The 12,833-nt window shown below is 38.7% G+C and overlaps 2 protein-coding genes across 2 annotated transcripts; one reads left to right on the forward strand and one right to left on the reverse strand.

Annotated features, from left to right (window-relative positions):
* The first annotated feature begins 831 nt into the window (after positions 1-831).
* LOC147867059 (uncharacterized) lies at positions 832-4,538 on the forward strand. Its single transcript, XM_087314746.1, has 4 exons — positions 832-966; positions 1,590-1,693; positions 2,355-2,484; positions 4,166-4,538. The coding sequence occupies exons 1-4, from the start codon at positions 886-888 to the stop codon at positions 4,202-4,204; spliced, it is 354 nt and encodes a 117-aa protein (XP_087170872.1). The 5' UTR covers positions 832-885; the 3' UTR covers positions 4,205-4,538.
* Positions 4,539-7,092: 2,554 nt separating this feature from the next.
* Positions 7,093-11,023, reverse strand: LOC147867060 (BTB/POZ domain-containing protein SR1IP1-like). The gene is made up of 4 exons (XM_087314747.1): positions 10,772-11,023; positions 10,234-10,324; positions 8,571-10,115; positions 7,093-8,388 (listed from the first exon to the last, which is right to left on the reverse strand). The coding sequence occupies exons 1-4, from the start codon at positions 10,843-10,845 to the stop codon at positions 7,723-7,725; spliced, it is 2,376 nt and encodes a 791-aa protein (XP_087170873.1). The 5' UTR covers positions 10,846-11,023; the 3' UTR covers positions 7,093-7,722.
* Positions 11,024-12,833: the final 1,810 nt, after the last annotated feature.

The following is a 12,833-nucleotide window of genomic DNA, read 5'->3' on the forward strand; positions in this document are numbered from 1 at the left end:
TATTTGAGTCATTCACTAATTTTTTTCCACAATTAATACATTTCTATTTGCATAAAGAAGAAGGATGACCATGCCATTTTTTTGTTTAGAGATGGCAAGGTCATAAACTTCATACGTTGATGCAACAGGTAATTGAGAAGAATTGACATATGGTGCATAGAGGAAAGAATGTGTGAAAGTGAGGATTTCAATCCACTACCTTGATGACTCGAAAGTGTAAAAAAATATGGTTGATGATGGGTTTATTTGGAGAAGAACGGGTTGTTAGTCTGATACTCTGATGTTGTTTGAGGAGAAAAGCAATACATGATGTGTGTAACAAGACGTGTGAAAGTAAGGAGTTGAACCAATGATCTCTAACGACATACTTCTAGGGGTATTGTGGACATCTGTCTGACATCATAATGCCACGAGAGCTCGAGGAGAAAGAGACACATGATGTGTGTAACAAAGTCGCGTGAAAGTAAGAAGTTGAAGAGATGAACTCAGACAACATACCTCTAGGGGTATCATGGTCATCGGTCAGATACTCTAAAGCCGCGAGAGCTTGAGAAAGCGATACATGATGTGTGTAACAAAGATGTGTGAAAGTAAGGAGTTGAACCGATGACCTCTAACAACTTACCTCTAGGGGTATTATGGTCATTAATTCGATATATTGTATTAGTATGTAATGGAGGCGTGTGAAGGTAAAGGTTTTGAACCAATGACCTCTAGAGGTTGGCTGTAGGGGTATTGGGCGAATTTATTATTGGAAAGCATGAAAGGGGAGGAGGGTAGGGGCATATTTTGTAAATTAAAGAAGCCTTGTCTGGCACAGGGAATAAACAGCAGAGAAGAACGACAGACAGAATCAGAGAGCGCGGAGACGAAGACCGATCGAAGATGAAAGAAAGAGGAAAGGCCTCAAAGCTACAGCACTCGGATGCTAATGGAAGCTTTTTCTCTAGCTCATCCTTAGAAAAAGTAACTTCTTCTTCTTCCTCTTCTTTTTGTTTTGACTTGTTTTTTTTTTTTTTCAAACCACACATATAATCAGACGGTTAGATCAGATCGATGTTTTCATCGAATCAGATGTTTATTTTACTCCATTTTTCTACAGAAGAAAATGTAGATATAATGAAACTCTCTGTATATTTAAGACTACTCCTGCGATAAACACCCTTAGGGTTTCAAAGTCCACTTGAATATCCAAATCTTTCAGAAACATGAAAATAGGGTAATTTTGTTGTTTTTGTTTTTTTACTGAAAAATATGAAGATCTTTGAATGGAAAATAGTCGAAAGAACAATTTCCATGTTGTGGCAGGATGAGTTGATGAATGATTTATTTTAGAACTATAAATATGAAAGATTCTTGAATGAAAATCAGTTGAAAGAAAAAGATGCATACTATTTATGGAAGGAGAAGTTTGTTAGATTGATTGTTAATTTTTTTCAAACTGAAAATTCGCCGAAATTGGAATGGAAACTAGTTGAGAGACAAAGGTGTATGGTATGGCATAAGGAGTTACTAGATTGGTTTTTTTTTCCGTACAATAATGATTTGAAGGAATATTAGGTGAAAAAAGAGATGCATGTTTATGGCAGGATGAGTTGTTGGATAGATTGTATTGGAGCAGACAGATAATTGGACTCATTTGTGGAGTTATATGGGGATGCATCCCTCTTGTTGGAGCTATTTGGATAGCAGTGTAATCTTCACAATATACCTTTTGATCTTTACATGTGATTATATTTTTTAAACTCTTCATACTGCATGCATTTCACATAGTGTTATATGCAACCTTGAGTTGTTAATAGACATGTTTCAATAGCTCTTAATATGCATGATAATTAGTTCAGTGTAATCTTCACAATATACCTTTTGATATTTACACATGATTATGTTTTTTAGCTCTTCATATTGCATGCAACTCACATAATGTTTATATGCAATCTCGACTTATTTGTGGACATGTTTTTATACTTCTTATTATGCATGCCCTTTTGATTTATATTATGTTGCTTTCCCATGTTTATCGCTCTTAATATGCACAATCTTTTTGACCTGTATCATTGAAACTATATGTGTGAGCTATGACAAATATGCATTTATTCCTTATTATTTCATGCAAATTTTTCATGTGACCTTGTTTTATAGCTCTTTAACATGCACTCTTTTCACATTATGTCATGCAGAATTTTCATTTTGTGGATCTGAATTTGCATGCCTTGTGCATTATATCATGCTAATGTTCATGCATTATTGTGTTTTACAGATATTAATGTGCAACGTGTTTTGCGTTATATATCATGCAATGCAATCTTTATGTGTGGCCATGTTGTAGTTCTTAATTTGTGTGTTGTGAACAGTTTTGTTGCATTGTCCTCTTCGGCAATCTACGGTTTCTACAATATTGTGCTGAAAATTGATGAGGAAGAATATAATGGACATGGGGCACTTCTGCAAGAAGGGATTTTCACATCTGTGATGCTGTTCCTGGTAAGTTGCATTGATATGGATGTAACAATATGAACTTAAAATATGTAATGAAAGCATTTTAAATGAACTTAAAAGGATTCTCTTCAATGTGTTTTATCAACACTTGTCGCACTATATATTGCACCCTGAACTCGGTTTATTTTCTTGTTGGGATCCAATAATATGGGTTCTAGTTTATATTCATTTCATCACATTTAACTAATGATATGATGACTTCATACTGAGTAAGATCACTTTGTTAGCAATTATATATCCATTATCCATTATCCATTAATCACAGTTAAAAGGATCCCATGGTTTATTGTACCTATGGTGAAGGTGTTTATTATTCACTTCATCTTAAGCCAATGGCAAAGAATCATTGATTTATTGTTCTGTTTCACATTCTCCTGCCATCATGTTTTACATTTATTCGTTGGATTGTTTTAATTGGGTCGAGAATTTACCTAAAAGGGATACTATTAGCTGCGCACGGGTCAAAAATGACGTTTGTCTCTAGGAAAATTTCCTTGAATAAAACTGCATAAGCGAAAATTTCAAGGATGATCCCCTTATTATTTTCACTGGGGATCTTAACCGTTGTACAAACTCCTTGCATATCCATTCATGGATGTTAAGCTGATATAGATCTAGACATGATAACGAGGAAACACAGTAAAATAGATTGGCTGCACAGTTTTTATAATATTCATACTCTGTGCTATTGGCCAATATCCACTTATGGAAGGAAAATTGCGATATCAGAATTTGATACATACTTTAAAATCTGATATTAGTAAAATGTCTCTAACCTGAAAAAGCTTCAGAGATTCTTCACTAATTTTCTACAATTGGGAATGCCATCCAGCCTCAGTTGCAAGTTCCCTCAGGAATCTCACCTCTGGTTTTTTCTGATGTCGTGATTTGTTGATTTTCTGATAAGACTTTTTATCTTTCACAAGCCAATTCTCAGAAGTGAGTACAATCCATGAATTGAACACCTGGGTATCCACAACTTTCGTTTGTCTCGTTATCACTTCTGTTTCTAATCGGCACACTGCCTTAGTGGTGAGTTGCATGGTACTTATGTAGGTACTACAGTCCTATGCTCTTTCTGTGTCGGAAGCCACCACTTCTTCCACCTCATGTTGTTCATGTCGTTGGCCACTTTGGCACCCTACTTAGCTCTGGTTATGCTGTTGATCAATCTGTCAACCAAGTTTGTACATGGTCTATCTATCGGACCATGAACCAGATTGTCTCACTGGGATCTGCTATGGAGTTATACCTTGACATCTGTAGATGTTGTTTTTTATTATGCGATTGACATTGATATCATTTTTTTCATCACACTGCACTTAGGGTCCTTTCTCATCAAGAGGGGATGTCCTATATGAGTGAAATATTTGAAGAAAACGTCACTCTCTCACTCTTTCCCCACATTCCTTTCAAATTTTGCAAATTGCCTTGATTTTTCTTGCTGACCGATGCCTATTGGCGATGCACCATGAATTCTATAATTCTTAAAGATTTCAATTTGTTATGCATATGTTGAAATTATATTTCTACAGGTTGTTTGCGGCTCTAAATCGAGGAGTAAAAATTTGAATTGACTATGATAATATTTCAACGCCTTTTTAATTATTTTACATTTTAGTAGCGGGTTTAATCATTTGCTATTAATTCTCTCTTTTCTTTGCAGCTGTCTTGGATCCTCTTTTACAGTTTGCTTCACTTTTGAATGGATGAAGGATCAGAGGCCGCTTTTTATGTAACGGCACTTCAGAATCAGTATGGACAAAAAGTCCTAATGAGGATGGATGAACAAAATTTGAGAGGGAATAGCTTGGTTACCGTTGCTTCTGTTACTTGAGTATTTTTCAATCCTCTTGTTGCAAAAGGGCATTAAACTCAGTTGTAATTTAGAATTCGTTCTTCTATTGCTTTGTGCAAACATTTTGTTTCGATTAGGACATAGCAAATACATTTAGATAGCGAAGTATCTTCCTTTTCAGTGATTTTGTATGGTTCTATTCTTTTAATAACCAAGATTTGGGAAAATAGCATTAGCTGTTCATCGATTGGTCATTTACTCTTACCATCTAATATGCTTGTAACTCTTGTGTATAAGTAATTGAGACATGCAGTTTTTGTGTGTCTTTTACTATAGTGCAAATGTTTCCGAATGACAAAACAAAGTAATTGTCAGTTCCTTTCATGAAGCACGAAGCACGGATGATTGTGCATTTCTAGGATGAACAAGTTGCTATCATATATTATCCTAATGTTTATGTCCAGGACATAGTTTTAAAAGTGAACTTTGATAATGTTCCTTTCTTGTGCTTGTTTTTTGGTAAGCTTTTATGCAAGAATGCCATATTTTTTGGGGAATGGTTAGTGTTAATGTAGATATAATGTGAAAATGGTCTCTTTTCAAGGGATCTCTTTGTTGATGCATACAATGATGAAAGAATGTTACAATTTTGAATGAATGGCATCTAACAATCTTACGAAAAAGTTCACTAGTATACATACAAACACCTCAAAGTTCACCTTTGAAAGCCTCCCTTTATTTTCATATATATATTTAAGAGGAATAAACTTTGATTCTTTTGTAGGGATAATTAGAATTTAGAATCTAGAATTTGTATATATTGTAGGCTTGAAGGAATGAGTGCATTAATTGTAGGGTGGCATGGTGCAAGTGAGGTAAATTAAGGTCGAAAGTTGTTTGAAGAGAATCCATTATGGGAATGAATGTAATAAAGGATATCAAAAGGTCTCGAGTGCCTCAGAATCACATTGGAGATAAAGAGATATAAGTATTTGTAACATCTATTGAAGACCGATTGCAATCTATGATATGGAACTTAGCCCATGGACGAGGATCAAACTTGGGTTCTCTCAAATGTTTGACTTTTGATATGTGCATGTGCGCGCGCACACACACACACACACACACACACAGGGAGACTACTCCAATTCTATTATATACAAAATGTTGTTCACGTAGTATTGTTACAAAGAAGAGCTTGGTAGAAGCAAGAATATATACCTAACTTATATTTCTTAAGAACGCATTTTCTATTTTTTCACTTACATTTATGTAACATAAACATGGATCGATAAATTAGCAAAGAACATTGCCTCAAATGGGCATAAACTACAATAATGACTAAGATAACCAGTGGAAGGTGGAGAGGTTTGTTGAAACAATGTTTAGATATAATTTACTAGACAATCATATTGACATTGGCAAGAAGGGTAACTTTGAGATAAAAAAGCATCCTGGTTGGTGTCACATAGAGATACATTTATTTTGGGTGAGACAAGGGGTGGATCAAGCCTGTACTCAATACTTGGAAGAGATTGTACAACAATGAGAACAATAGGAGAGCCATGAGCTATTTAAGCTTCCAATATGAAGCTATTAAAAATCATTTGAATAAAGCAATGTGTTGGCCTAGCAAAATTCAATATACGACAAATTTAATCATCTAGGACTTGGGAAAAGGAATTTACAAAGAGACCTCATAAGACAAGCAAGACATTTCACACATACTGAACCAAACATGAAATCACAAGATGTAAGCTAGGCCTAAGTGAAACAAATTGCAAGCAAAGGATTGTAATTTTAAAATTGTGTGTCCTATATCATAAGGCCTCATCCTCATCCCCTTAGGGTTTTGTGGTAATGAAAGCTAAGAATTAGATCAAATCATAGTTTGGAATATCACAAAGGTTAGTAAGACATGGAACTTGATTGATTATCAAGTCCAAAGTACTTCTTGTAACATGAAAGCTTGAAACTGAGTCGGAGGATTGTCATAACCTAGAATGATGCATGATAGAAGGTTTAGAGAAGCCCAACAACAAGAATATTTTCATGATGATCAACTCCAAAAGAAGAGTTGTGGGTACATGTGATTGATGGATAAAGATCACTAGGGTGGTATTTTCTCAATATTCCAAGGTTTGTAAGAACATTAAGAACAAACAAATGATGACGATAGATTGCACATCATGCAAAGTGGGGAATACATATGGATGACCAAGAAATCATTTAAAAAAGGCGAGGTTCAACAACACGATGATGATGGATAGGATTCTTGAAATGTGAGATGTAGCTACTCTTTTGGCTATAGCGTGCAAGCCAAGTATTTTGTAACACTAGGGAATTAGAATTGGGCTTTACATCATATTTCCAGAATTTTGAAGTAGTCGATCCTTCAAACACTTTAGATGTAACCGGGGAAACAATTCCAAAGTAGTGAGGTTATAGAGCACTAATTTGATACTAATGTGATAGGGGACAACAATATATAGTAATTGATTGGTTATGCTTGATGAGTTGTTTCCTACATGATCTCCGTTTGAATTAAACTTAAAGCCACAACTTGTTGAAGTTTACTCAGGACCCCTCCTTAGGGCACATCAATCAACCTTTAAAAAAGTAGACTATAATGATTCCTTGATGTAAAAAGGTGAGAATCGTCCAACTACATACTAGCTGCATTCATGCACACATCTACACAATATAATGCACACCTCTCTAACTTTTGAATCGGATTGGATGTTAGTTTTATGGATTGATATTCTTGAAGGCTTCGAATAATGGAAGACACCAAGGGACCAAGTACAAATGGTATATTTGATGAAATTGAAACATTTTAGAAGAGTTCTCCAAAAGGTTCTTAAAAATGGAAAATGATGAGGGACCAAATATAAATGGTACCGACTAATTTGAGAAATTGTACAGAGCAATGTGTCCAGACTCCAGACACTAATATATTCAACAAGTTTCGTGTGAATGTAAACAAGACAAATGTTTGCCAGAGCAATTTAGGCAATGGATGTATTCAACAAGTTCCCGTCCAAACTAGAGAGGAATCTACTCATGTGGCAACAAGTTTGCGGTGGTGACATCAATCTTCTCAAGCTTCTACCTTGGTAGTTTCTGGGTTTCAAGTTTGTAGTGACCCGAAAGAGGCGAACCTACCTTTCTTTCATAGCTATTCTCACCTCAACCGCCTTTGTGATGTACGAGGGACATACTAGAAGCTTTCTTTTTCACATCACCGCGACCAATGAGGACTACCCCCCCCATAATGTGAATTGAGAGCTCTAGGATGACATAAGAGTTTGTTGTGTTTCTCATTCATTGTCCTACTTGTTGTTGCCTTCAAATTTACAAGTGCTATAAGCTAGGAAAGACCATTCATTGTCCTACTTGTTGGCTCCAATATTACAAGTGGTAAGCTAGGAGATGGAGTATCGGCGGTTGCGAGATGCCGATGCCGATGCTGGGGGCGGAGGGTTCAGGGTGCGGCCGTCCTCGAGATGGTCGTTAATTACGTCCACCTTGGATGTGGTGGGCCGATGGAAAGGGTTAGGGATGAGCTTCCCTAGGGTCTTCGACACCGAGTGCAACAACTTGTTGGACATGGGGCGGCGGGGCTTGTTGGCCACTCCCTTACCTCCGGTAGCTCCAAGCAGCTCTTGCATCCTTGCCATCTCCATCTTCAGCCTCTGATTCTCTCGATAAACCTCATCGTAAGCATGCACATTATCGTCATTGTCATCATCATGATGATCATTGTCATCATGATCATAATCATCATCATCATCATCATCATCATCATTGTGTACTGCGGCCCTCGGCATGGCGTACCTCGCCATTGCCGACAAATTCAAGCTTTGAGAGCTCATGGAGGTGCTCATCCGGCGGCAGCGGCTCCGAGTAGGGACCGATGACGACATTGCACTTCTCAGCTTCTTCTGCTCGCAATACAACACTTTGACCGAGAGCTGGATGGAGAGGCGATCGTTCCGAGATGCGTGGGTGCACGCATCCTCCGTGAGCTTCTCCGCTTCCAACACGCTGCAAATCCTTTTCCGATCGGAGTCGCCGAGATCCGGGTGCACCTAGTGTCACCACCACAAGCATGAGGAGGAGGCATACAAATGCAATGCATTTTAGTTGTAAAAAATTAAGGGAACCATCTAGATGGAAAGGTATGTATGCCAAGATTTCTGGACATTAAACCTAATTTCATGTTGAGGTTTGATGTTTTGTGTTCGATTCGGGGATCAAAGAGGATTCTCACCTTCAAGTAGATGTCCACCGCACGATATAAGCCATCATGGACTTGCCGTGCATTTCCCGGAAGAAGGTCTGCCATGGCCAAGAATTTCGCGGGGCTAAGATTTGTGTCGGTAGCAATCTCCACGAGGAATCCGTCCAACAGCCATGCGACTTTGGCGAGCCGTGAAGCATTAGACAATGGAGGAGGAGGAAGAGCCGCTGCCGGTTGCTGGAATACCTCCTCGTATTCGGCCATATCAATGACCTGGTCGAGCTGCGAGGCAGAGCCGGGAGGAGGCAATGCCATTGATACCAATCCATACCCATGGATGCTTTGTTGTTGTTGTTGTTGCTTCTTCTTCCGGACCTCGTGCCTCAGGAAATCGATGAAGATACGCCGGACTGCATCCGTGTCGAACATCGCGTCTCCATAGAAAGAGTTCAAAGGGATGAGAAGATCCAATGGCGTGGCGTGCTCCAGCCGCAAGGATATCCGCTTCTCGATCCCCAGGCGGCATGCGAGGCTCGTGTCGAGGCCCGTGGCCGCACGGAGCAATGCGAAGAGGAACGAAGTCATGGGCGGGCCAGTCTCATGGTCCACTAAATCCATCGGTAAAAGCCCGGCTATCTCCTCCACCATTACACGCTGCTCCGCCTCATCGTACTCCATCTCCTCCACATCTTCTTTTGGTTCATCATCACCATCATCAGGATCTTCTTCTTCTTCTTCTTCTTCTTCTTCTTCTTCCTTGAGTGTCTCTAGCTCAGCCATACTCGCATTTCTCCCGATCGAGTCGAGAGATAGGATCGGTGGCACGGCACCGGGGATGCTTAGAGTATGCATCCCACTCTGACTCTTGGAGCCCCAGTTTTGTGTCCTGAGAGCCCGAAGCGCGCGTTGCGAGTAATGAGCTATGACGGCACCGAGGTCATGATCGTGCACACCCCGTGCTTTCATTGCAATTAGAACCCTTTTGAAGAAGCCGAAGTGCAGCACACTAGACACCTCCTCGGCCGGAAACCTTGCGAGACCTTTGGTGGTACCATAGGTAGCATCATTGAGCCTGGCTTGTGTCAATGCTGGCTTTGACATTGTGTTGTCTTCTTCGTGGTCGGGTTCTTGATCACATAGAAGCGGCGATTGGTCATATAGCCGGCATGCCTCGCTTGCGATCAACTCGATGCATCGGCTCACGATTCCGAGGTCCTCTGCATTGGGGAGGAGCTTCTCGCAGCTCCGCAAGATGCGGACACATCTCCGGATGCGTCCTTGGGGTGCCGCCAGGCCCTCCTCCAGGATGCTCTCGCACTTCTCGATGAGATTGGGCCCTACCCCACTGCAAATGGCTGCATCTGACATCTCTAGATACTCGGCCACGCACCGGATCCCGGCCACGTCCCCCTCCCCAATATCGATTTGTTGGCCGTAGCAGAACCGGGCAGCCACTTCGAATGCGGCCGCCCCGCCCGGCACCCCATCCAACACCAACACCTCTAATTCGTGACCGCATTGTCCCGCTGCCACTACTTGCTTTCGGATTCGTCCGCTCCGGGACACCAAAGGGAACTTAATGACAAGGATTAAGATTCTGGTTATAATGATGCTCAGCTCTTTAAATTAAGATTAAGGACTTGGTTAACATGTGACTATGCTTCTATATATATATATATATTTAAGTCTTCACCTTATGCAGGAAAAAACTTATTCCGTCCACCTCGACCCTTATGTCGCTCGGGATGCCTTGCGACAATGTCTGGTGCGCGACGCTATTGCCACTACACAATTTGATTTAAACATCGCAGTTTTGTCTTATAATTAGCTAAATGTATTGAAATTAAAATCTCAGTGCAATGAATTGATTTCACAAGGAGTTATTACATAGTTATGGCAATTAACTGTGAGCCATTAATTAATAGACATGTTTGAGCTTAGTGGAGATCCAATGTGGTTCTGTTGTAAATCGAGTAACGGTGATTAGTAGATGTGATTAGGCAACATTGCATTGACTACTAAGAAATGGTCCATGTTGATTGAGATGTAATTATTGGATATTACATGTGATTATCAGGAATGATCATGACCACATTTAGTCAGATGCAATTTTAGGTTAAAATTGGATGTGAAACTACTCAAAATAAAATTTAGATGTGATTAAGATAGCAATTAATTAGACATGGTTAAATGTGGCTAAAGAGGAAACTAGGCATAAATTTAAGAAATACCCCAAAGTGATCGCATTTCCAAGGTCGCTAGAAATTCGCCGTAATTCCTCCTTCTTATCATTAATCAAGTCCATATTATGATCATTAATGATAGATGTTATGATCACTAATGGGCACTAATGATCATCACTTAAATCCCCTAAGCAAGTAATTGGGTATAGAGACTATGTGATGGGTTTGATTGGATGAAAAGAAAAAGACTTTCTATGAAGCTAAGACATACACAATATTTAATGAAACCCAAGAAGAAAAGCTGTGGTGTGTGATAAAAGTTTGTGTTTTTTGTTCACCTTGTATATATGTATACACACACACCCACATATTATTGGAAATTTGGATATATTCTCTAAGCGTGTCCACAATTATATTAGACAAATCTTTTTCCATGGGTATCTCGAGTCTAAAAAGAATTTGGTCGGACAAAACGTCATTGCTTGTCGTTTCCCCCATTGAATCTAGTCATGTCACAAGGTTGTACTCTTGTGGACGGTTAATTCTGATTGCTACGTCCTACATAGTTTAGGTTGCATGCTTGTCAACTTAGATATTTGTGAGTAACCAAAGAGCAATATCCATGCACGCTTGTTGAACACTTATAATGGCATCCGACTAATCATGGGGGGACAAAATTTGCATGCATAATTGATTGACAATGAATAGGTCGCTCATTTTTGAGTCCACTAGGGAAAACCTGGAAACTTTTTCTTCCATATGTAATAAATCTTCGAAACACTTTCTTTAGGTCGATCACTAGTCTACATTTGGTTGGTGGTTCATATTGTATTGAATTGCAAACTAGACAAGACTTCACCATGGCCTTCACCTTGTGCATATATATCACTTTCTAAATTATTTGGTATTCTTGGAATTCAAATTGAACCTTCTGATGTACGTTATTGCAGAGAATCAAGCCTCTTGGTTAATATAATGCATACCAGAAAGAATCCCCCCTTGAAGGGGAAGCATTATGAATTGTTGATTGGTTATGAATGACATGTGTGTACGTCCCATATGGCATATTCTTGGCCTAATGCCCCTAAGAGCTTGTAGGCACCCGCAAGTAATATTTTGTAGCTAGAAGCTTAATGCGAAGATATGAATGGGTTGGGATCCAATTTAAGTTTCCACTTGAAAGATGACATAGAACTTATATGAGAAAGGAGGTACTCAATACATTTGAACTATGTGGGGAAGGTGGAAGAAATTGATGAGTTCCATGATGTGATTGTTGTTTGGTTGCTCAGAGGAACTCAAGCACCAAAGAGGGGAAGGAAGAAGGAAAAACTTCATTTAGATAATCTTGATTATCTAAGAGAAGTTAAAACATTATGTCTATCAAATAATAACAGTTTGGTTACAATTTAGATATATATAGTAACTGTCATGGGTTCAAATTTCTTCTCTATTGCATGATGACTATGGCATATTATATATTTATAGCAATTTGTATAGATGTTCATGACACTTTTACTATCATAAAACAATGTAAGTAGAAGTTGAGGCATGCCCATATCACAAGCTAGTCTAGAAAGCCATCCAACTTCCTTACTTGCCTCACTAGCTACAACATAGTTTGCTTTTGTAGTAGACATAACAATACATTTTTGAAGATGAGATATCTAAGAGATGACACCTCCCATAAACTGAAAAATGAACATTGTGGTAGACTTCTTGTTGTTAGAACATCCAACATAATCAAAACTTTTGTATTCAATAATAGATTCATCACCACCACCCAAACATACAAACGTATCCTTAGTGTCACTTAACTATCTCCATTTCATCTTGATCACTTCCCAATGTTCCTTACCAAGGATTAATAAGAATCTACTCACATGCCTGAGCTAACTACAAACACAATAACATACATGTAAGGTTTACCAATACCATGATAATTGTATGCTCAAGTGTCTTGCAATTTCCATGTTAAACTTCTTAAGTACTTAGAACATATACTCAAACTGAGACAAATAAATACAACATATACTCCTATTACGAGTAATACACATACCAAGAATATCTTTTACATCTCCCAAATTCTTCATGTGAAATGTTTGGCTCG

The sequence above is a fragment of the Azolla caroliniana genome, unplaced genomic scaffold (genome assembly GCF_043228905.1).
Source record: "Azolla caroliniana isolate FFs.n. ecotype wild unplaced genomic scaffold, voAzoCaro1.0.p SCAF_2, whole genome shotgun sequence".
NCBI lineage: Eukaryota > Viridiplantae > Streptophyta > Polypodiopsida > Salviniales > Salviniaceae > Azolla > Azolla caroliniana.